At 46.5% G+C, this 24,262-nt stretch overlaps 1 protein-coding gene across 1 annotated transcript in view; it reads right to left on the minus strand.

The window, feature by feature from the left end:
* ZNF804A (zinc finger protein 804A) overlaps nucleotides 1-24,262 on the minus strand; it is a 69,296-nt gene that overhangs the window by 6,908 nt on the left and 38,126 nt on the right. The window contains exon 2 of the mRNA XM_084892195.1: nucleotides 6,281-6,424. Within this exon, the coding sequence (XP_084748321.1) occupies nucleotides 6,281-6,424 (144 nt within the window). The remainder of the gene's footprint in view (nucleotides 1-6,280; nucleotides 6,425-24,262) is intronic.

Below are 24,262 nucleotides of genomic sequence, written 5' to 3' on the forward strand. Positions count from 1 at the left end.
GGTCGCGTAAGACCATCAGAAAACACAGATATTTACATTACAATTCATTAATAGTAGCAAAGTTACAATTATGAAGTAGCAACGAAAACAATTTTACGGTTGGGGTCACCACACCATGAGGAGCTGTATTAAAGGTCGAGGCATGAGCAGGGTTGAGAACCACTGCGTTAGTGCACCAAATGCCAGAGGGCAGCAGAGATCATCCATCTCACACACGGTCTCAGGAAGTCCACGGTGTTGGATTGTTGGGAAAGACGATGAGCCTGCCTGTAGTTTACCTGGCAAAGGTCTAATCCATGTAAGAAGAGGGAGAGAGGGACAGGGAGAGGGGCACTGACTCATTTCGATAACTCATTAGTTTGTGCTTAAACTTTTAGGTAAAGTACATTGCTTTACAACTGCAAACCAGAATTTTACAAACATTCTCATGCCTATGTTTTGTACATCTATTTATACCCAAAGGGTAGGTGGTTCCTACAAACAGAGTTCCTACACACAAGTGCACTTTTTTGGGTTTTCCACAATGATGTTTATAACTTTACACCATTTAAAACTCTTCCCAGAAGTATGGGTATACTAGAGGTACGGTGCACAGATTTGTGCACTAGTGGGGTCCCTTGGCCTGGCCTGTGGGGATCGGGCTGAATCTGGCTCTCTGACATCCCTGAGGGGTTCCATATTGAGAGGGTGCAGGCCAGGCCAAGAGACCCCACTGGTGCACGACTGAGGCTGGGGAGGGACTGAGGAAGGGCTCCAGGGCATGTCTGGCCCATCACACCCAGTCCTGATCATCCAGACCCCAGCAGCAAGCTTACCTACCGGTCAGAGCAGAACTCTGAAGTCAGCCGTACTTGAGTTTTCCCCTTCCTGGCACCGACTATAATCTTAACTTACAGACCTACTTACGAGATGTGAAACCGGATGATTCACTTCTTAGTCTTAGACCACTTTCTCCCCCTTCGAAGTCTCTGATGAAACCTAAATTCCCACTAATTTCACATTTTTAGAACAGTGTTCCTATTGCCATCTTTTAGGGTGGATTTAGTCGGTGCTGAATAAAACATGCTGGGAGCAATCAGAATGGCCTGGTTAAGTGTTTTTCCTACTCCAAGTAAATTCATTATTCTTTTCAATGGTTCCAATACCTCCGTTTCTAGTTATATGCTTCTTAGTAAGTTAATATATTACCCACTATTACTGTTTTCACAGGCTTAAAATTTCCCTCCAATTCCCAAGAGTTGCTTCTATCAAGAACTATTTTCAATGGCTTTGAAAAAAAAAATCTAAGTATGCTTTCTATCTTGCAGAGAAGTAATATCCTCAAAGAATTACAACTCAATCACCAACTCTATTTCCCGAATCAATTTAGCCTTCTTGGAAGACAGCGTTCGGCGAGTGCTTTAGAATGTCAGCAAATGCATTCCTTCGGAGGAGGCTGAGGTGTGCGAGTGGATGGATCACACTGACTGTGTAATTTCCTCCCAGCCATTATTTAATCAATGCTATTATGCTGAGTGAACCAGCGGAGGGCTCTTTCTACGGTTCTTTCCTTATTACTGCCGCGGACGTGCAGCCTTCGGACTTCTCTGCTGGCAGCTCTAAAGGAATCTAATCTGTTAATGCATATCCAACCCGAACACCGTCTCTCCCCGAGGCCTCTCCTTCTTCAAATTCCATTAACGCCAGTTCCTCTTTGTGGACAGCAATCTCAGGCCGGTTCGGACAGGAACGTATCTGCAGTCAGTATCGTCTAGAACGGATTTCTCGGCCACTCAGCTCATGTTCCCGAGTGCTGAGTCAGAGCCCTCGTGCGTTGTGAGGGCCCCGGATGCTCCCGGGATCGAATGGGCACCGGAGGGCGGTGATGGACTTTCTCATGGGATGGAAGACGTCACACATTTGCTCACAGTACGATCTCTAGGAGTACAGGGGAAGCCGTGCAAGCTCCAGGATAAGAGCATGGACACTTGTATTTTTAAAAAATAGAAAACCACCTGAGTGGCCAGGAAATGAACAGTTAAGAATTATGATTCAGCTCTGACCAGTGTGGCTCAGTGGATAGAGCATCGGCCTGCGGACTGAAAGGTCCTGGGTTCGATTCTGGTCAAGGGCATGTACCTTGGTTGCAGGCACATCCCCAGTAGGGGGTGTGCAGGAGGCAGCTGATTGATGTTTCTCTCTCATCGATGTTTCTGTCTATCTCCCTTCCTCTCTGTAAAAAATCAATAAAATATATTTTAAAGAAAAAAGAATTATGATTCAGTGTCATAAGGAAATATTGGTGTGGCTGTGACCGATAATGCTAACAGTTGTAAAATATAAGAAATATTGTTGTATTATGATAGTAATTTAAAAAATAGCATCTAATAATTCTACATATCAGCTATATCACCATCTATGGCAATAAATGCCACAAATACATCCATCGATGTATCATCAAATATATCTGTATGTATAAAAAAAATGCTAGAATACACAAAATGTCAGTGATATTTTTCTCTGTCAAGTAAATTAGAACAATTATACTTTTATTTTCCACTAGATAGTATTTTTCCATTTTTCATTACTGGTATGTTTCTTTAAGGATTATTCTGGCATCAGAAGAGATGTACTCCCGTGGTGAATGCGTATGTCATCAGAAGGCAATGAGGAGCCACCTCATGACCCTCGCTATCTCCACCCCATTTCCTGGCCTCTAGTCTAACTGAAGACTTACACATCTGCTGTGGGCCACACCAGACTCTGAGGTTACAATTTTTTTTAAAAAACAAATGTATTTTTATTGATCTCAGAGAGGAAGGAGGAAGGGAGAAGAAGAGAGCGAGCGAATCATCCATGATGAAAGAGAGTCATTGATTGGCTGCCTCCTGCACACCCCACCCTGGGGATCGAGCCTGCAACTCAGGCCTGTGCCCTCATTCAAGGTCAACGCTCAACCACTGAGCCACGTCGGCCGAGCAATTCTGTCCAATCTTTTTATCTGAGAGCTGCACTTAGAACACGCGGAACTGAAAATCAAACACAAGTCGATTCTTCCTGGGCGAGCACACAGGCCCTCGCTGTGATGACACTTGCTGATGCAGAGTTCCTGAATCCGAGATCCAGGGAGGCCAACGCAAGTCACCTGTCCAAACCCTCGTTCGTGATGAAGACCCGGCCCCTGGGAAGGCGGAGCTGAGAGACATGGAGAGGAGAGTGGATGGCCGCTCCAGGGAGGCGTGGGCTGGGTGGTGACGGGGTTGAAGGGAGGGAGAAGTGCCGATGGCAGGTACTGAAGAGCTCAGGAATGTGAGGGGCAGCACGGGGTGCACAGTCTCTCCTATCGCTGTGACTGCGGACCGGCCAGCTGGGCACGGGGAACATCGAGGGGAACACTGTGTAAATACATACTTGTTATCCCAAAGCTGTGCACCTAAAACCAGCAGAAACAATACTGAAACACACACTCACACACACTCACACACACTGGAGCTGTGCACCTAAAACCAGCAGAAAACAATACACACACACACTCACACACACTCACACCGGAGCTGTGCACCTAAAACCAGCAGAAACAATACTGAAACACACACACACACACACACACACACACACACACTCACACACTCACACACACTCACACCGGAGCTGTGCACCTAAAACCAGCAGAAACAATACTGAAACACACACACACACACACACTCACACACACTCACACCGGAGCTGTGCACCTAAAACCAGCAGAAACAATACTGAAACACACACACACACACACACACACACACACACACACACTCACACACACACACACACACACTCACACACACTCACACCGGAGCTGTGCACCTAAAACCAGCAGAAATAATACTGACACACACACACACACACACACACTCACTCACTCACACACACACACACACACACACTGCTCCTGCCACAGCAGATGCTCATGATGGGGCAGCCCAGGCACTCAAATGCACTCACACACACACATATGAATGCACGCTTATACAGCTTCCAAACGGATGTGCTAAGTGTGCATTGTGAAGTGTTTCCAGCTTCCACAGTGTCGCCTCCTGTTAAATTAGTGAACGGCGCCTCTGCTCCCCACCACAGGTGATTTACATGGTGTGTCTCCCTCTAGGGCCCAAGGCCCCTGGGCGTTATCAAAAGTGACCAGCCTGTGTTGCTAAGTGGTGAGCATTGACCTATGAACCAGAAGGTCACAGTTCTATTCCGGTCAAGGAACCTGCCTGGGTTGTAGGCTCGATTCCTAGTGTGGGGTGTGCAGGAGTGAATTCTTTCTCATCATTGATGTTTCTCTCCCTCCCTTCCTCTCTAAAATCAATAAAAACATACAAATTTTATTTAATTTAAAGTGAGCCTCTGGGCTTCAGAATCGTAGCCTAGATCCTGCCTTATGCCGCAGCTCCTCTCTAGACAGTCTACAGTCCCCCAACCTCACTAAACACTGAACAGAAAGGTCCTGTGATCTTGGGGCACCACGGCTGACTGGAGCAGAGGGCAGCAACAGCTGGTAAGTATTCTCCAAACACGCACATCAAGGCACACATACTTCCAAGTGCCCAGTTTACACGGTGAAACATGCGTGTAATCATATGTCATAGGTTTTTGGGAGGAGGAGCAATTTTCTCAGATGTATCAGCTCATGGGGAATGGCATTCCATAATCATTTCGTAAAGCAAACGCCAGGGGATGCAGAATGAGATCAGCACTGTTTCCTTATGCATGTTAATGTTCAAACCAAGCAGTGACGTAGGCATGTGCATGCCTTTTTAAGGAAGACAAAGAGTGTTACTTCCACCAAAACTTTCCCCTCCGCTGGTGTGCCACGGAGCTGCCACCAGAGGAGAAAGGCCAGGCCACCCTTCACGTCTCAGCCAGCAATGCCCACGGAGGAAGCTAACCTGTCCCTGCCTGGCCAACGGTGGAGATGAGCGAATGGAAGGAACCACAGAAAACACATACAGCAGGTCCATAAGCACTGAGTGATCATTTCTCCCCTCTTCTCACTTATGCTCAACAACACTGAACTGACATTCAGGGGACACTGGTGAATGATGGCCATAAAGGAACAGATCCTTAGCAGGTGATCATTGAGCTGCTAGATGCTAGCTCACCAGGGCACTGGTCTGCATAGGGGCACTGATAAAGGCAAAGGGGACGGGAGAATGCAATCTGCATCAGTAATTTAACTGCTGACCTCCTCATGCCCTTGAACTCATGCTAGCAGAGCGTTGAAAAAAGTCCACTTTGGATTTACAATTGATAGGGAAATAAAGCAACATTAAAATAAACTTAATTACTGGTCTGATCGATGTTTCTCTGTCTCTGGATCTAAACCTCAGAAGGAAGGTAGGGGAGGGTGGGGGGATGGGGGAGAGATCACCCAAAGGACTTGTATGCATGCATATGAACCTAACCAATGGACACAGACAACAGGGGGGTGAGGGGAGGAGGGGGGGAAAAGGGGGTCATGGGGAATAAGGACACATATATAATATAACACCGTAATCAATGAAGAAATTTAAAAAATAAAAAATAAAAATAAATAAGTAAATAAAATAAATTGGGCACATGTTAAGCACCCTGGTTATTTTTAGCATCATCTCATTCTTTTTTCATGATTTATAGTAAATGCTTTATATAAAGAACTAGAAGTAAATTAACTTATATTTGATAAATATCATTAGCCGATTAAAATATTTAAACATTTATACATTTCAATATATTTAATAGATCCCTACCTGCTGAATATAAGTTTTGAAAATACTGCCAATCACTCAAAGGCAACTGAATGGTGTCTCTGTATTAACTGTCTGTTTCAGACTGCACATTTGGTGCTTTTTTAGAAGTCTTACTATGTCATTAAATTATCACCCCAGACTGTCTCTAAACATCCTATAACAAAGGAAAATAAATAGAAAATGTCCTTCCCTAACTGGTTTGGCTCAGTGGATAGAGTCAGCTTGCAGACTGGGGGTCCCGGGTTCGATTCTGGTCATGGGCATGTACCTTGGTTGTGGGCACATCCCCAGTGGGAGGTGTGCAGGAGACAGCTGGTCGATGTTTCTCTCTCATTGATGTTTCTGACTTTCTATCCCTCTCCCTTCCTCTCTGTAAAAAATCAATAAAACATATTAAATAAATAGATGATAGATAGATAGATAGATAGATAGATAGATAGATAGATAGATGATAGAAAACGTCCCGTCCACAGAGGCCACATGATTCAGACTGTCAGAGGAGAGCCCAGCAGAGGCCCCTCCGCCCTCACCTGCTTGTGTGCGTGGTCGTAGGAGTTGATGTGGTTGTCGAACTCCTGGTGCTTGTGGTACTGCTTGTCGCAGAGCTCGCAGTAGAAGTTGGCCTTCAGGTCCCCCAGCGCGTTGGCGATGGCGTTCTCCTTCTCCGCGTAACCCTGGAAAACAAGTTCCCAAAAGGATGGTCAGCTCTCCCTGAGCTAGCCGAGGAGAGAAAGAATCATAACCTCCAGGCAGCCGGAACAAGACAGCCAACTCCAACCGATGAGATGAGAAGGAATTGTGAGTTAAAAACAGTGAAAGGGCCCTGACCGGTTTGGCTCAGTGGATGGAGCACCGGGCCTGTGGACTAAAGGGTCCCAGGTTCGATTCCGGTTAAGGGCATGTACCTTGGTTTAGGGCACATCCCCCAGTAGAGGGTGTGTAGGAGGCAGCTGATCGATGTTTCTAACTCCATCCCTCTCCTTTCCTCTCTGTGGAAAATCAATATATATATATAAAGAAAAAGAAGTGAAAGGTTAACAGAAGCAGCCACGATAGTGATGGGAAGAACAGAAGAAACACCAAGAAGAAAAGTGAACCACAGAGAGAAATGGAAGCCCTGCTCAAACTAGCTGCCATATGAGAGCTTAGAAATAAGTGACAATTAGAGAGCTGAGCTGATTCAATAGTCAGGTAACAGAAAACATTTCACTGAATTCTGAACAAATCCAAAAATGTGTTTTTTATCAAGTCCATTTGGATTACATCAACATTCAAGATTCTTTATTTGTATTTGCTTATTTGATTCCCTAAATTTACCTATAGAGTAACATATCCATCACTGCTAGATTCATTCCACTAATCTGTTCAGGTCAATCCTAGGTTGAACATTCAAATATTCTCTAGTCTTCCGGAAGTCAGATCCTTTTCTGCCAGTTCTTTACCCAAACTGGAGAGGATCAAGCTGTCTTCGCAGAATGCGCTCATCACAATAAAGAGGGCTCTACCACCAAGCCCGGGATGATGGAAAATGCACCCAGTTATCATCTGCGTTCATTCACAAGCTCAAGACAGCACATGTCTGACTGTGGCTCTAGGGTTTCTTAAATCTACATGTGCTTGCTGCATCATGCCTCCTCAAACGCCAACATGAGTACATTTTACGTGTGGAAACCCGGTCCAAGTCTTTCACTGAAGTGCTGATTCGGAGACCTAAATGTCAATCCTTGCACAGATGGTACTGATCTTCTATTTACAGATCCTCTCCGACTCAACTCCTTTAAAAGCCCAAACACCACATCCCCGGGCCTGACAGGCTGCTCTGGACACGAGCTGGCACTGGAACGTGGAGGTTCAATGGCTCACTCCTCCTGGTGGCCATGGCAATTGTCCTTTTCACCGAATACAGAGACTGGGACAGTCACACGGTGTGAATGTTTAAATTATTGTACTTCTACAAGCCCGGCTGGCGGGGCTCAGTGGCTGAGGAAGTGTCGAGCTATGAACCAGGAGGTTAGGTTTGATTCCTGGTCAGGGCATATGCCCAGGTTGGGGGCTCGATCCCCAGTAGGGGGCGTGCAGAAGGCAGCCAATCGATGATTCTCTCTCATCACTGATGTTTCTATCTCTCTCTGCCTCCTCTTTTCTCCCTGAAATCAATAAAAATATATTAAAAATAGGTAAATTACTTCTACAAAATTTAAAGGAGGTATATTAACTGTAATTCAGCGGAATGGCAAATTCTTGCCTTACATTATTGTACTAAGTGTTTGGGTCCACATCCTATATCATAATTTAACATAATCTGTCTGTACATCTTTTGGTACCAGATAAATACATCTGCCATAATCTATAAATACACTGCCCACTTTCTCTCTTTAAAAACAATAATCATTGTTATATTTTATTAGTTTCATCAACTGAATAGTAAGAGGTGATAAAATATAAAATCAAATTGTTACATAATTATACCAATTTCAAGAATTAATTTACCATTTCTTGGCAGATTTGTGGTGACTATTTTTTGATGACTTCCCCAATATGTTAAAAATGTTAGCTTAAAAAAATATGAAAATAATTCATATACATGTATACTGCTTACTGAATTTTATAAAATCTTCGAAGTATTATTTTGTGGATTAGCCAATTTAAATGAAACAGAAATTAGCACCATGATTTCATGGCTCACATGTGCAAAGCAGAGATAAAATTCCCATCAACGTAAGTAATAACAGCAACACGTTTGGGTTCAAAGCTGAACTACTTCTCCAAACAATAGTCTCTCGAAGAGCAGCTTCTTTGCAAACCAGTTGATTCCCCCCATTAATTATACTTTAAGTCAAGCTATTTCCTCACTTTAAACATTTGGTTGTTGCTTTTCGGGGTGTAGTTTATTTTCCTTCCTAATGTTGACATCCCTCCAGAGAAGCAATCATTGTTCCTTCTATTTTGTACGAAAGCCTGTGATCTCTGAATAAAGCAAACCTCTGCTCTCAGGCAAAGCGCATCCTTCAGAAACGCTCGCCTCCCTGAGGTGTGTCAGCAGAGACGCCGGTTTCCCATCAGTGATGGGGATGGAAGGGTCCGGGAGGAAGGTCACTAAGGGCAGCGAGAGGCCACGCCACTAGCTCCCTCTCCGAGGGCCATCCTCCGTTTTTCAGAGTTCCCAGCTCACCTGCCCCGCTCTCCTGAGCCCCCAACTCCGATTTCTTAGGAGGGAGAGGAAGAGGGAGGAAGGGAAGAAGGGAGGAAGAAGCGGATCCCACAGGTCCTCTGGATCAGACTGTGGATCCCAAAAACGTGGCTGACGTATAAGGTGGTGCTGACAGAGAAAGAACCAACGCCGCCGGAAGGAACTGGACGTAAACCGAGGCCAACACTGGCAGAGCGCCCCATGGGAAAGAACTTTCTACGAGCAAAGGCGGGGATGAGCACGTCCCGTGTCAACCTCAACTCTCCGGTGGCCGACCTGCAACGAGTCCATCAGCAATCAGCTCCAAGGACACCAGGCAGTTCAAAGTCAAGCGAGGAACAGGGGCAATTAATCTCATCAACACAGCTGGCGCCTCCACGAAGCCCAAACAGAGAAGGCAGCACCTTGCTGGCATGAGAAATCAACCCGGGGCGGCAGCTTCCCCAGCCCCAGGTGCTTCGGATTAGCCGAGAAATACTTATATTCCATGTCACTGCGCTCGGGGGAGGGCGCACCTGAGCAGCTTTGCACATTGACTAGCAGATCCCTCCCTCAGCAGGACGGCCCTGTGGACAGGGTGACAGATGAGCCCCTCAGAAGGTACTTTACATGTATGAGAGGAGAAGGCGGGTTCCTGGCTAACTTCAGAGGAGTTCTACTACTTCCCAAAGCCATACATGCCCGACTTTATTTCCTGGCTACACAATGAAACTGTCTTGCTGAGAAGAAAATAAAGTGAAATAACAGTCCTTCAAACTTCTACCTCCGTGCCTTTTTAGAAAACACTTTCTCCGAGAGGCAAGCCTGGCTCTGGAGGTGTCCCAGGCAGGGGTTCCGGCACCGGCAACAATGGAAGTGCAGCCCCGCTTCCCTGCGGGAGCAGCTCTGTGCGGCGGGGGGGTGGGGGGGGGTGGGGGCCCTCTCTTCCCTCCCCCCCAGGCCAGCAGGCACTCCCGCTAACTCTGCTTTGTCTTCAGCTCCAGTGGGCCGCTGGGCTGTGCATCTGGCTGTGCTGAGCCCAGCAGGGAGGCCCATGGGGAAATAATCATAGGTTCCAAGTTCCCCAAAGGAAAGGGGTATTTTGCAAAGAGGAACTTTTAACTTGAAAAATGCAGGACCAGGACTGGGGCTGTGCAGACAGCCTGAAAGAGGAGGGAGCACTCACGTGCTGACGCCTCCAGTGAGCACTGCCCTCGGCCCTCTCAGCCCCAACACCACTGTCTTCCCTGAACATGGTCAGCCTCCTGGTGACGGGGCGGGGATACAAAGTTGGGGACCAGAATGTTTTGATCTGCAAAACATTCAAACCTGTCTTTTAATTTAAATGTATGACTGTTGGTCAGCCTGTATGTTTCAGGAAGTTGCCATTTATTTTTAAAAAATATTTTTTATTATAGCAGAGAGGAAGGAAGAGGGAGAGGGAGAAAGAGAGAAGCATCGATGATGAGAGAGAATCATTGATCTGCTGCCTCCTACTGAGGATCCAGCCCGCAACCCGGGCATGTGGCCTGAGGGGGAACCGAACTCTGACCTCCAGGTTCATAGGCCAACGCTCAGCCCCTGAGCCACACCGGCCGGCAGGAAGATGCATTGTCAGTAATGCTGACAGAAGGCAACACAGAGGCTGCAGAGAGGACACTGAGCTGAGGGCAGAGAGGATGGGAGGGGCTCCCCCAGTGCCTGCTGCACCCCGAGGTGGACCCGCTTCCGGCAGCGACCTGTGCCTTTGACACGTAATGATGGGGCGGCGCTCAGACACAGAGAGGGCACAGGTCCATGCTGACAGAAATGTACATTAACAAAAAGCATTTAAGCAACATGGCGTAACAACAACTTCTGTAAAGAATTGGACGTTTCTGTAAACGACTCTCTAATGGTAGTTTTCCTAGTGATCTTTGGTGCTAGACAGACTTAACGAGGGCTGCGTGCTTGGGAGCCACACAGCTGCGGTGGTTAAGCACAAGGCAAAGTCTGGCTGGGCCAGTGATTCCCCGGAAGGGAGATGCTAGATACCACAGCCACCTGCTGGCCAAGGGACCACATGGCGACAGGCCCTCCATAAAGCCCTGGGCTGAGGGGTGGCTGCAGGATGATAATGTGGATCAGGAGAGGGGTAACCAGCACAGCTGCCTAAGAGCTCGCACCCTCTGTTGGGTTCATAGGTCATGGGGTGAGAGAAAGGGCATGAAGGCTCTTCGGAGGATAATGAGTCCTTGAATGGCTTTGTGTCCTGGAAATTGCTTATTTTCCTCACGTGGTGCGATTGGGGGACGAGGTTTCTCTTTCGACAAGAGAAGCTTCTGTGAAAAGTTTGGAGAGGCCCGGCCGATGTGGCTCAGTGGTTGAGCAAAGACCTATGAACCAGGAGGTCACAGTTCCATTCCTGATCAGGGTACAAGCCCAGGTTGCCGATCAATGATTCCCTCTCCTCATTGATGTTTCTCTCTCTCTTTCTCCCTCTCCCTTTCTCTCTGAAATCAATAAAAATAGGTTTTCTAAAATAGTGGAAAGAAGGACAGACTTCTACAACAGGAAATCTGGGCTCCGGGTTTGTGCACAGCATGCTGGGTGAACCAAGTCTGATGGGAAGTTTCCCAGGTCCTATCCTTCCTCTTCTTCCTCTTCCCCTCCTCCTCCTTTTTCTCCTTCTTCCTCTTCTTCTTTCTCTTCTTCTTCCTCTTCCTCTTCTTCTTTTTTAAAAAAATATACTTTATTGATTTTAGAGAAGGAAGAGGGAGAAAGAGATAGAAACATCAATGATGACAGAGAATCATTGATTGGCTGCCTCCTGCATGCCCCCTATTGGGGACCGAGCCCACAACTCAGGCATGTGCCCTTGACCGGAATCGAACCGGGACATTTCAGTCCGCAGGCTGACGCTCTATTCCGAGCCATACCGGCAAGGTCCCAGGGCCTGTTCTTCCCACCCCCTCAGGGCTGTCCGCTGCCCTGGTGGCCCTGTTGTTTCGTGTTTAAGGAGCCAACCTCACACACAGGAGGTTCCTCCTCTCAGATCTGAGCCTATTAAGCCGCCTGGAGGCTGCTGAAGTCAGCTGTTTCCTTCGAGTTTGCATTCCAATCAGCTGCCCTGAGCAGAGTCTGAGGCAGGAGGTCTGGGCCGGGGCCCAAGACACTGAATTTCTCTCAAGTTCTCCAGGAACACGAATGCCACCAAAATGCTATTTTAGTGAGATATTTATATCCCTCCAACACCCAAAGTTTTAAATATTTTTATTTATTTATTTATTTATTTTATTGATTATAGTATCAAATAATTGTCCTTATCCCCCCATTCCCATCCCAAACCCCTCCCTACATATGCCTCCACCCCTCCCTGTTATCCATAGCCACTGGCTAGGCCCATATGCATGCACACAAGTCCTTTGGTTGATCTCTTCCCCTTACCCCCAAAAATGGCTTTGAAAGAAGATAAAAATGCCAATTTCCCCTTAGGTGAAAAATTCTGATAGCATAGCCCTGTGGTTGGCAAACTGGGGCTTGCAAGCCACATGAGGCTCTTTGGCCCCTTGAGTATGGCTCTTCCACAAAATACCTCCACTTGAGTGAGTCTATGTTGAAGAAGTGGCGTTAGAAGAAGTTTAAGTTTAAAAAATTGGCTCTCCAAAGAAATTTCAGTCGTTGTACTGTTGATATTTGGCTGTTGACTAATGAATTTGCCGACCACTGGCCTCGCCAATAATCAGCTCCACTCAGAGAAAGAGGAATTAAATTATCAGGTGATTTTTTTTATACAAAATTTTTTTTAAGTATAGCACAGTAAAAAGAAATGAAAAAAAAAAAATCAGTCTCAGCATCCACAGCCAGGAGTTCCTATCCAACATGGACCTTTCAACTGAATGAGGTCTGCGGGTAAGGGCACCCCTACGAGCAGGTGAGTAATGGGCCGGTGTCTTCCGCGGGAAACCTGGCTCGTCTCCGCTCAACGTTTAGCACAAAACCCTCGCTCGTCCCTCTCACCTGGGAGCAGCCTCCAAAAATGCCTGGAATACACGTTTTCGCTCGCAGTGTCCTCGGGAGACGAAGAAGCGCCCTCCGTGGCAGCGCTCTGGTCTGCAGGAGGACTATATTTCTGCCTCTGCCCCTACCGCACGCCCGCGCGTGGAGGCCACCGTAAAGGAGAATTTATATTTCGTCATTCAGGTGAGTTTCCAGGCGTATCGGGAACACTCACAGCCGTCTGAGTGCTATTCCCTCACCTGGAAAACGCTTTCCTGACTGAATGTCTGTACGGGGCTGACGTGTACATCACTGGCACGGGGAGGGGGCTGCTGGGTGTAAAGATGCCTCATTCCACCAATATCTGTATTCTGCTTTTACCTTTATGAATTGTTATGCCTTAAGGAGGGCAGAGGATCACAGCACTGCCTGCCTCTTCTGGAGAATGGGAGGGACGGCACCACAGCCACTAAACAGCCTCAGAGCAGGGACACAGCCTCATGATCAGCTATAATTTATATTCACATTTTGCAAAGGTTTCGGGCATTTGAAGGGTTTATATAGTACTCCTGCTGCTTCTAGAGCAAAAGACGTGAATGTATCAAAGCACTGAATAGTTTAAACTGTATGTATAAATAGAGTCAAAGAGAGGGAGAGGGGCGGGGGAGGGGGAGGGGGAGGAGGAGGAGGAGGGAGAGGGGGAAATGAAAATCAAACCCGGGACGTTCTGGTGCTCAACCACAGAGCCATGCAGGCCAGGGCACACACGGCTTCTTGCTCCACACACCTGTGCATTCACTGGTGTGTGCCCTCACCTGGGACGGAACCCACCACCTCAACGGTATGGGGCCAACGCTCCAGCCGACTGTGCTGCCAGCCAGGGCTAAAGCAAGTTCTTTACTAACAAAGTGACTTCACACTCCACCTGATCATGACCTAATGCTCCAAGTGTTAAGTGTTTAATCCCTCTTCATCATAAAAGTGTGCTTATCGCCAAATTAAGAATTTTTAGAGATATAATCTACTTAAATAACTTAAAAACACATACAACGTGTGCTTTAGCTCTAAAACATACCCCATGATTCCGTACCTATATTATCCTAAAACCGAATATATATTTCAAGATGATATCTTGCTTTAAATATATGGGCTTCACATTTATTTCTGAACATAATTTCTCTTCAAATTTTTATTTTTTAGAATCACTTCTGATAAAAAATGTATTTTTCAAAGAAACAACAGTTTTAGCTTTTCATAAGAAGGGAAAATATGTATTTAAATGATTATAAAGCATAGTAGAACATAAAAATATAATCTATATTATAAACATGGCAAAAAATAAAAGACTGTATATGTATATATCTTACATAGTTTTTCAATTTATTGACTCTATGATACCTAAGTAAGTTACTAGTAAAGGTAAAGAAACCTACACTGAACTATCGATAGCCTCATACAATCAGAGAACATTAATATTGATTTAAACTCTTCCCATGCAATTTAGGTATGTCACATTTTAATTGACAATTCTGCACGTTAAAGGAAATGCAGTTTTTATATAACTACCAATGTATACATATATGCATATAATTACAGAATTCCATTTTAAGTAAAAATATACAATGAAATGTGATTAAAAACAGAGTACACTAATAACTCCACATTCACCCTGCATTCTAAATCTGCCCTAAGACCGGATGCGTGTCTATTTTCTGCTGTTGCTCATTATGCAGTATTGATCCCGGCACAGATCTGCAAGGCGAGCAGAGCAGCCGGAGCGGAGCGACTGAATCGGTGCTTTTCCTGGCCACGCCGCTCCATTGCACTCAATCACGGACCACACGGCTCTGCGCCAGCGAGCGTGTCACCCCCGCGGCCCACAGGCCGCACACACCGACAATCCTCCTCATCCGTCCATTGTAGCCACAGATTAAAAAACCTGTGGGATTTTCCTATCACGTTGGCTGTTCTGCATTTTGTATTTAGCATTGCCAAGCCTCCCATCAAGCTGTGCAGGTAAGCAGGGGCTTTTTAAATTCCTGGTTGTAAAGACAAAGAACTCTCAACTCAGCACACATGTCTTCTTATACACACTGTTCACACTGAGAATTACTGCATTTTAAAAATATATGTCTTCGCGCCGAAACCAGTTTGGCTCAGTGGTAGAGTGTCGGCCTGTGAACTGAAAGGTCCCAGGTTCGATTCCGTTGAAGGGCATGTACCTTGGTTGTGGGCACATCCCCAATAGGAGGTGTGCAGGAGGCAGCTGATCCATGTTTCTCTCTCATCCATGTTTCTAACTCTCTCTCCCTCTCCCTTCCTCTCTGTAAAAAAATAAATAAATCAGGAACATATATTTTTTAAAAACAAACGTGCATAATGGCATAAAGAGCATTTGACAAAATACAACATTCTTATGAAAACTCTCAACAAATTAGGTCTAAAAGGAACGCACCTCAACGTAATCAAGGCCGGATATGACCGGTAAAGAGCGAGCATCAGCTCCACTGTGAGATGCTGAAAGCTTTGTTCTAGGACCAGGAGCCACACAAGGTCCCACTCCCAGCACCTTCTTCCCAGACGGTGCTGACGTCCTGCCCAGAGCGTGAGCTGGCGTCAGGCTGGGTGGTGAGGAAATGGCGATGTTGGTCCAGGGCCACCGTCCATGGCAAGGTGAGTAAGGTCAGGGGATGCCCAGTTCACCATGGTAACCGCAGTTAACAGTGCTGCCATGCACTCTGACATGGCTAGGAGAGACCATCTCCTATGTTCCCACCACACACACGTGACTCCAGGAGGCAATAGAGGGGCAGTCCTTAATGATCCTGCACATTAAATGGTCAGGTGTTACCCTTTCAAAGAACCAGGATCTAAACACACACAACTTTGACTTGTCAAGTAACACCTCACATGGCTGAAAATATGGTTAAAGCTAAAGTACTGACTCCTATCAACTTTTAAAGGAGATAGTTTCTTTTAATATCTTTAGAGTTAGACATTTTGGGGGGGGATCACAAAACGTTTTTTCTCCTCTTTTCATTTTTTTTTAATATGTTTTTCTTGATTTGAGAGAGAGAGAGAGGAGGGGAGAGGAAGAGAGAGATGAACACATCAATGATGAGAGAGAATCACTGATAGAACCCAACCCGGTCAGGATTCGAACCGTGACCTCCCGGTTCATAGGTCGACGCTCAACCACGGAGCCACGTTGGCTGGACTCCTCTTTTCTTAATTTACTACCTCACTGTTTTACTGATATTCATTCATTTTCAATCCAAGACACTATCTCTAACCTCAATCAGATCCTCACAGACGAAGTATTTATTCTTCAATTCTGCTTTCTTTGCACTTACACATGCATGTCTAAGCCTATCTCTGCAGCTTACATATGTCTCATATGTCTTTTACAACCTTTGTTTTTTAGTCAAGTTCAGACAGGTTTACATTAAATTTACATATTTATGATTAATAGCTTCCATGCGGTCTGACCATTGAAAGGTTCACAGAGAACTTAAAAAGAGGAGGCTTTCTTCACTTGATATTTCATAAAATATTAATCTATTTCTCTCCTTCACAATAACATCACGGGATCCAACGATGGGAATGATAAATGTGGTTTTAACAGATGAAAAGCCGTTCTTACCAGGGGCACGTGACACTATCCACACGCGGCGGCTGTTTGAATAGTGCTCAGTTACATGATCGGCACTTAGGCGCACTTAAAATAATGAGCATTCAGACTTGAAAAGCTCTTTTGATTTTTAAAATAAATTGCTATTAAATCATGCAGATTGGTACACAAAGCACTCTGTGACATCGTACTTGTTTGGGAATGGTTTTCCTGGTGAACTTAGACACATACACGGGCAAAGTGAAGACAAGGAAGCTGGGGCCACTTGCTGGTGTGTGGGGGTGCTGTGGTCTGAATGGTGATGCCCCCTCTCCCCCAAGCTCACAGCTGCAGCTCTGACCCCCAGTGTGCTGGTGGTGGGAGACACAGCCTTCAGGGGTGACTGGTGAGATCAGACTGTGACCATGGGCCCTCATGACGGGACTAATGTCTTTGTGAAAACAGGAGGTGACCCTAGACCCTGTCACCCTGAGGGCAGCGAGGTGGGGCCAGGAAGAGGGCCCCCACGTGACCCGGGCCCTGCTGGCCCTGCCTGTGGACTTGGCTGTGAAAAGTAAACTCTGTGGGTGAAGCCACACAGTCCGTGGCGTTGGTTACGGCAAAAACCCAACCATGCATGGGCTTCTATGAACAACAGCAATTTAAAAAATATGTATATATATTGTATTGACTTTTTACAGAGAGGAAGGGAGAGGGAGAGTTAGAAACATCGATGAGAGAGAAACATTGATCAGCCGCCTCCTCCACACCTGCCACTTGGGGATGTGCCCACAACCAAGGCACATGCCCTTGACCAGACTTGAACCTGAGACCCTTCAGTCAGCAGGCTGATGCTCTATCCACTGAGCCAAACCAGTTTCAGCAACAGCAATCTTTAAGGAGAACCAACGTCTACACAGGGGCGCCCTCACACGGGAGGAGGAGGAAAAGGAGGGGGAGGGCAGGCCGGGAGCCCACTCTCCAGGGACCCGGTGAGTAGACTTTGACTCACCATCCGGGTCTGGCTCACCTCCCACCGGCGGGGTGCCAGGCCCACCTCTCAGAACTTCCCATGTGGCTGTTGTGAACAGCAAACCGCCCTGATATGGATCACAATTAAGCAGCCACTTCTGTCCTGTGGAGCATGAAGAAACTGGAAGTGAATTTCAGCCATTTCAGAGGAAACGTGTACTGACAACCCTTCTCCCAGGAAGGCAGAACTTACACAAAAGGCATTCGCTTGCATAAATGGTAAACATGGGGCAGGAGAGACGGGCTCACTCTAGGGCTGTGTGAGTCCAAACTTAGCATCAAACACCTGCTTCCACGTTGGGGAGCAGAGTCCCTGCAGCCATTTCCGTGGCTGAGAGTAACCCTATGGCCTTAGAGGTTGAAAGGGGAGGAGCGTGTCAGAGGTCACAAGCAGGCCTTTAACGGATTACTCCCATCTGTGTTGGGATGTATGACAGAGTACAGAACACGCATTCCTAGAAATGCCAGATTCACCAATCTACCGTCTATCTATATATCTCTGTATCTATGTATCCACCCATACAATCACCTATTTTTCTATCTACCTATCTCTATCTATCTATCTATCTATCTATCATATCTATCTGTCATCTATAATATCTATCATATCTATCTATATCTATCATCTATCATATCTGTCTTGTATCATCTATCATATCTATCATCTATCATATCTATCTATACCTATCTATTTGTCACCCATCTATCTATCATATCTATTATCGATCATATTCATCTATCTATCATCTATCTACCTATACCTATCAACTATCTATCATATCTATCAATCATCTATATCTATCTATCTATCCACCTACTTAACATTTTATGCAGCAAAAATGTCTTGCTGCTAGAAGTAAGCTTGAGACGTAACATTCTAGAACTGCCACTTTAGGCATTCAGATTAAGATTGCTCCCAATGCTTAGAAAACAATGCAGCTTGTCTTACCAAAGTGCACGGAGCCAACGTGAGGCAGTAAGCAAGGTGATGTTTAACGCTCATTTGTATGTCTTTGGGAACCTTTGTAATCCTAAGTCTCTAATAGCCAAAATTAGAGACTTAGGATTTTATGATAAAAAACCTCAGTAGAAAGCAACACTTTAAAAGAGAACTGGAAAAATGATGCTCCAGTTCTGGCAACATTGCAAAACAGGCGAAACCTTATTCTACCCACAAAAGGCAATTGTTTTAAAATGACTCCTTTAAGAGAGGAAGAGAGAGGGAGAGAGAAACATCAATGATGAGAGAAAATCAGGGATCGGCTGCCTCCTGCACACCCCACACTGGGGATGGAGCTCACATCCCGGGCCTGTGCCCTCCTGGGAATCGAACATTGATCTCCTGGTTATAGGTCAATGCTCACCCTCCCAGCCATGTGGCCGGGCTGAGAATGAGGGATCCAGGCATCCAGCAGCGCCGAGGAGGAAGCTGCTGATTCGGAAACACAGGAGCCACCCTGCAGCCCGTGGGCAGCTCCGAGCGCACACAGAGGGGCCGTGGCAGTGCCGTCTGTGGAGAAACCACTGGACCAGAGCCAAGACGTGCTGCCACCACCAGGTGGTGGGAGTGGGTCCTTGTCCGAGGGAGAGAGACGCTAATGTTTAGGCTTGAGCTTACGGACTTACAGGAAAAGCTGGAGGAGGGTTCCCAGGCAGAGTTCAACCCCAAAGTCACAGGGAGAGAGAACAGAAGAGGAAAAACAGGAAGATGGGAAGGCAGAGAAACAGGTCATTGCATTGACGGGCTTTTAGACAACGTTTCATCTCCTTCCCTTTTGTCCTAAAGGGAGGGATATAAAGATAACAAAATGCGTACTTCATTTTATAATGGTTACTCTGTGCATTGTAAGACTTCTTCTTTTTCCAAAATATTCCCTAGAAACACATTATCTTTCATTTCCCTGATTGTTCTATTTTGAAAGGTACTTAAGATTGAGTAGAATAAAGAAGCGCCTATTTTGTATTAAAATAGAAGCCACCTTATATATTTAAAACACATTTGAACACAAATTCGAAGTGACACTTCGGGGAAAAGGCAGCCATATATATCCTAGCATGAGCTGGAGGGACCGGCGGGAAGCTTGCTGGGATGGGGACACGGTGATCAACGCAAACAATACGTTCATGCTCTCTGAGCGTCAGAGAACAGAAACAGAGAGGAGGAGGAGAGTCGGGGGGGGGGGGGATCTTTTATTGGAAACAATGTCTAAGGCCAGTTGTAGGCGGGCTCTGTGATGAGCTATTGTGGCCCCATTCATATGCTCACTTGAAAAACATAACAGTAAATTGAGCTACAGGCAGAAGTGAGAAATAGAATTTCTTTTCATTTTGCTAGCCAATAAAGATAATCATGAAGAGAAATAAAAGGAGTAGCATCAAGTAATAATTTTATATTTTTCTCACTTTTATTTGCCACTAGAGGCCCGGTGCATGGATTCGTGCACCAGTGGGGTCTCTCGACTTGGCCTGTGGGGATCAGGCTGAAACCGGCTCTCTGACATCCCCCCATGGGCCCTGATCGTGAGCGGGTGCAGACATAGCCTAGGGACTCCACCAGTGCATGATTGGGGCCGGGGAGGGACTGTGGGAGAGCCCTAGGGCACGTCTGGCCCGACCAGCCCAGTCCTGATTGGCTGGACCCCAGCAGCAAGCTAACCCAGTGATTCAAGAGCCACTGTTTGCCAACCACTGAGCTAACCTACTGGTTGGAGCATCTGCCCCTGATGATCAGTGCGCGTCATAGCAACTGATTGAATGGTTGAATACTTAGCATATTAGGCTTTTATTAGCTATCTATCTATAAAAGCCTAAGTGACTGAACAACCTTACGACCGAACGACCAGTTGACCGGTTGCAATGGCATGCACTGACCACCAGCAGGCAGACACTCAACACAGGAATTGCCCCCTGGTGGTCAGAGCACTCCCACAGCGGGAGCGCCACTCAGCTGACCAACCAGCATCAGATGCCGGGCTCACCACCAGCAGCACCGCTGTGGCAGCACAAGCCTCTCCCGCCTCAGTGGCAGTGCTTCCACGCGGCAGTGGTGGCAGGTGCAGCGGGGTCAGGGGGAGCAGGAGTGGTGTGCCTGCGCACGGGTTTGGGCTCCTCCCGGTCGCCTGCCGCTTCACACACTACTACATCCCTCGGGGGAAGTTGGGCTGCCAGGGATTGGGCTGAATCCGCCACTCCGATATCCCCCAATGGGTCCCGGATTGTGAGAGGGTGCAGGCCAGGCTGAGGGACCCCACCAGTGCATGAATGCATGCACCGGGCCTCTAGCATAGGATACTACCTGGTCTGGGTCTTTTGGTTGTGTGAGTGTGTGTGTGTGTGTGTGTACTGTGCAATGCATTTTGCTGGATAAACTCAGTATTTCCCAAGTACTCACATAAAATGTTAAGGAATCACTTTAAAATGGAAGCTTCGATTAGTCTGTTCATCAATATTTACTAGTATACGTTTCCTAATAAAAAATAACCTCAGAAACCTTTTAGCTATCTGTATGGTTGTTTATGTTTGGTTCTGGATCCTCAGAAGGATCATCTAAGCGATGGAATGATCCTATATAAAGGCCTCAGGATGTTACATCTATTACCTACAAAGATCCAATACCTCTGATGGGCCATTTTATCTCCAAAAGATGACTTGATATTTAAGTATAACAACAATGATTAACCAATGGATTATTTGATTTGGTTATCAATGTTGGTTTCAAGTAAAGCAAGCTTAACAAACTAATAAGCAAGTATAAACATTAAATCCTCTTTCAGTGATTATATATATATATATACACACACACACACACACACACATATATATGACATATAGAGGTATATATAAATATCCATGAAAGCATGGCTCACTGTTCTTTACGTTACAAAGGTGCTGGCATTTCATTTCTAGAGGAAGGTTCTGCTTTGCAGCTGTAGGTAAACAACGTGGTCTATTGATTTTTCTAAGTGAAGCCCAGTAGGGAATGCGATGGGCGTATAACTGCGTGAACCGGGCACGCTCACAAAGACCTGCAGCGAGACCCGTGGTGGGAACGGGTCTCGTCCGCATGGGGGGCGGTCCCGTTAGGAGCACTGGCCATTCTCCAGTGCCGGCTCCGACGCCAGCCTCACGTGCCCGCTGACCCTGCACCCTGTTCCACCAGCAGAGTCTGCCCATGCTCCTGAGCTGAGAGACCACGTCAGCTAACTCCCAAGCGTTTCAGAATTCTCTGCAAACATTTCCAGAAAGCAATGGTATTCACAAAACTATATGGTTACATATATGTTAAGACAATTCTGAAATGACTGAAAACCACTAACTTTCAACATGCAATTTAAGGTATTTTCTTAAGGCAAGACCATATTTAAAAATATATATATATATATTTGTGTTGATTTCAGAGAGGAAGGGAGAGGGAGAGAAATAGAAATTTCGATGATGAGAGAGAATCATTGGTTGGCTGCCTCCTACGGCCCCCACACTGGAGACTGAGCCCTCAACACGGGTATGTGCCCTTAACTGTAATCGAACCCTTCAGTCCGCCGGCTGACTCTATCCACTTAGCCACACCAGCCAGGGAAACATCATACCTTTTTTGCTAGTTTTATTTTTCCTAAATAAAAACTTTACCAATGTGTCCTCAGCTTTGAAACATCCTTGGGGCAGTCCGATGAAAAGTGACCATAATAAATTATGTGAATTCTACAACTCAGCAATTGGAAACAGCATAATTACACACACATCATTTTTTTTTGTAAACGATGGCATTGATTCAACTGTCATATTTGCCATTGACAAATGTCAAGAGGAAGATGTGGTATGAGGAACAGCAGCATCAGCCTGTGCTGTGAGTGTGCACAGAGCTGTTTATAGAAGTGACAGGTCTGAGGGCGCCGGGGCTGTGGCTCAGTGAGCTTCGCTGTGGGCCTCTTCGGGAGCGAGGAGCCGTGACTGCGGCCCACGTGGCTCCCACGGCCGGCCCACGTGGCTCCCACGGCCAGCCCACGTGGCTCCCACGGCCGGCCCACGTGGCCCGCGCTCACCAGGCGCCGCACGCGCTGTCCCAGCAGGTGTGTGTGCGGCTCAGGCGCTGGCCAGGCGCTGACGTCCAGTGTGAACCCAAAAGTCAGGACCTAATGTCCCCGAAGAGCATGTCTGATGGCTGGTTAATGTCTCAGGACAATGCAAGCTGTAGGTTCCTAACGGGAAAATGAGTCACAAAAGGCAAAACGCTAACCTGCCCTTTGGTGAGTTCGAGGAGTCTTTAGTTCGAATCACCCACCTCCACGGGCCCGTGGCCGTGGGGCATGAGCCCTCCACGCGCGCTCATGGAACCTCGATGAAGGAGGGGTAATGACCCTGTTAGGGGGATACACTCAGTGTCCAGACCTAACAGATGAAAAGAAAAATCACAGGGCTATTAGGTGTGCATTTACTCAAAAGTTGTTTTGATTTTTAACAAAAGTCGCCTGCATTTAATTGGGCTTTACACCTCGGGTTCAGCGACGTGAGCCCTTTAAAAATAATTGGGCGCCGATGATGTGTTTCCAGGGTACAGACTCAGAGCCGTGAACAAGGCCCTCTCTCCGAGGGGCAGGCGGGGGCTGGCGGGTGACACTATCCGGGCAGGAGACCCGGGAAGAGAAAGGGAAGTGACCGTTCGAAAGTGGCCGTGTTAGGACAGGGGATGATGGGTCCGAACACGTGGTCGGTTTGGCTGCGGAGATGGATGTGAGAGGGACTGGCAGGAGTGAGAGCGCGGGAAGTCACAGGCTGACGTTAAGAGAAGACGCATTTTCTGTGAGAGCAGCACACAGAACACATGAGCTACAGACCCAGGGGCGAACTCTGGGTTTTCGGATTTTCACTCATCAACAGTCCAGCCCTGGTTCGAATGCAGGCTTAAACAACAACCATAACCCATAACCCAAGAATGGAATACACTTGGAAGCATGTATTAGGAACTTGCCTTTTTTTTATACTCCACTTGAAAGTTGTTTAACTTGGTTATATGTTGTTTTATAATCTACCCGTTCTATATATTGTTAACTTCTACTTTGGTTATGAACAATAGCTTTATGTTTATAGATTAAATTGTTATTAGATATACTATTTTTGGATAGTTAACATACACAGCTATATTACTGAAGTAAAAAATGACCATAACCATAAAAAGAAACTCTATTATTAAAGTTTTAAAACTTTTAAAATTGCGAGTTCTTCATTTTACCACGTTTTCTGCTTCATAAAGACCTTCAGTTATGGGAAGTGACTTGCCAGCTATACACCGGCAAGCATTGTTGCTGTGATGACCAGGAGTGTTACTCCCATCGGCCTTTTTCTCCGGATTGAGACCCTGTACTCTGACTCTTGGTGCATCCTACATCCCACTTCTCATACTAACTGCATGCAGTGTTTCTTGTTCCAGCGCCCGGAGACTATTGCGGTAAGTGAAACATGCCAGCCAGAGAAAGACAAACACCATAAGCCCTCACTCACATGTGGGATTTAATGAACAAACTAAACTGATGAACGAAGCGGAACCGGAGGAAGGAGACATGACGCAGAGAGTAGGGGATGGGAGGACCGGATGGCAGAAGGTAATGGGATCAGCCAAGAACCGTGGTCGGCAAACTGTGGCTCGCGAGCCACATGCGGCTCTTTGGCCCCTTGAGTGTGGCTCTTCCACAAAATACCACAGCCTGGGTGAGTCTATTTGGAAGAAGT

The sequence above is a fragment of the Pipistrellus hanaki genome (assembly GCF_964339955.1).
Source record: "Pipistrellus hanaki genome assembly, chromosome: 8".
Lineage (NCBI taxonomy): Eukaryota > Metazoa > Chordata > Mammalia > Chiroptera > Vespertilionidae > Pipistrellus > Pipistrellus hanaki.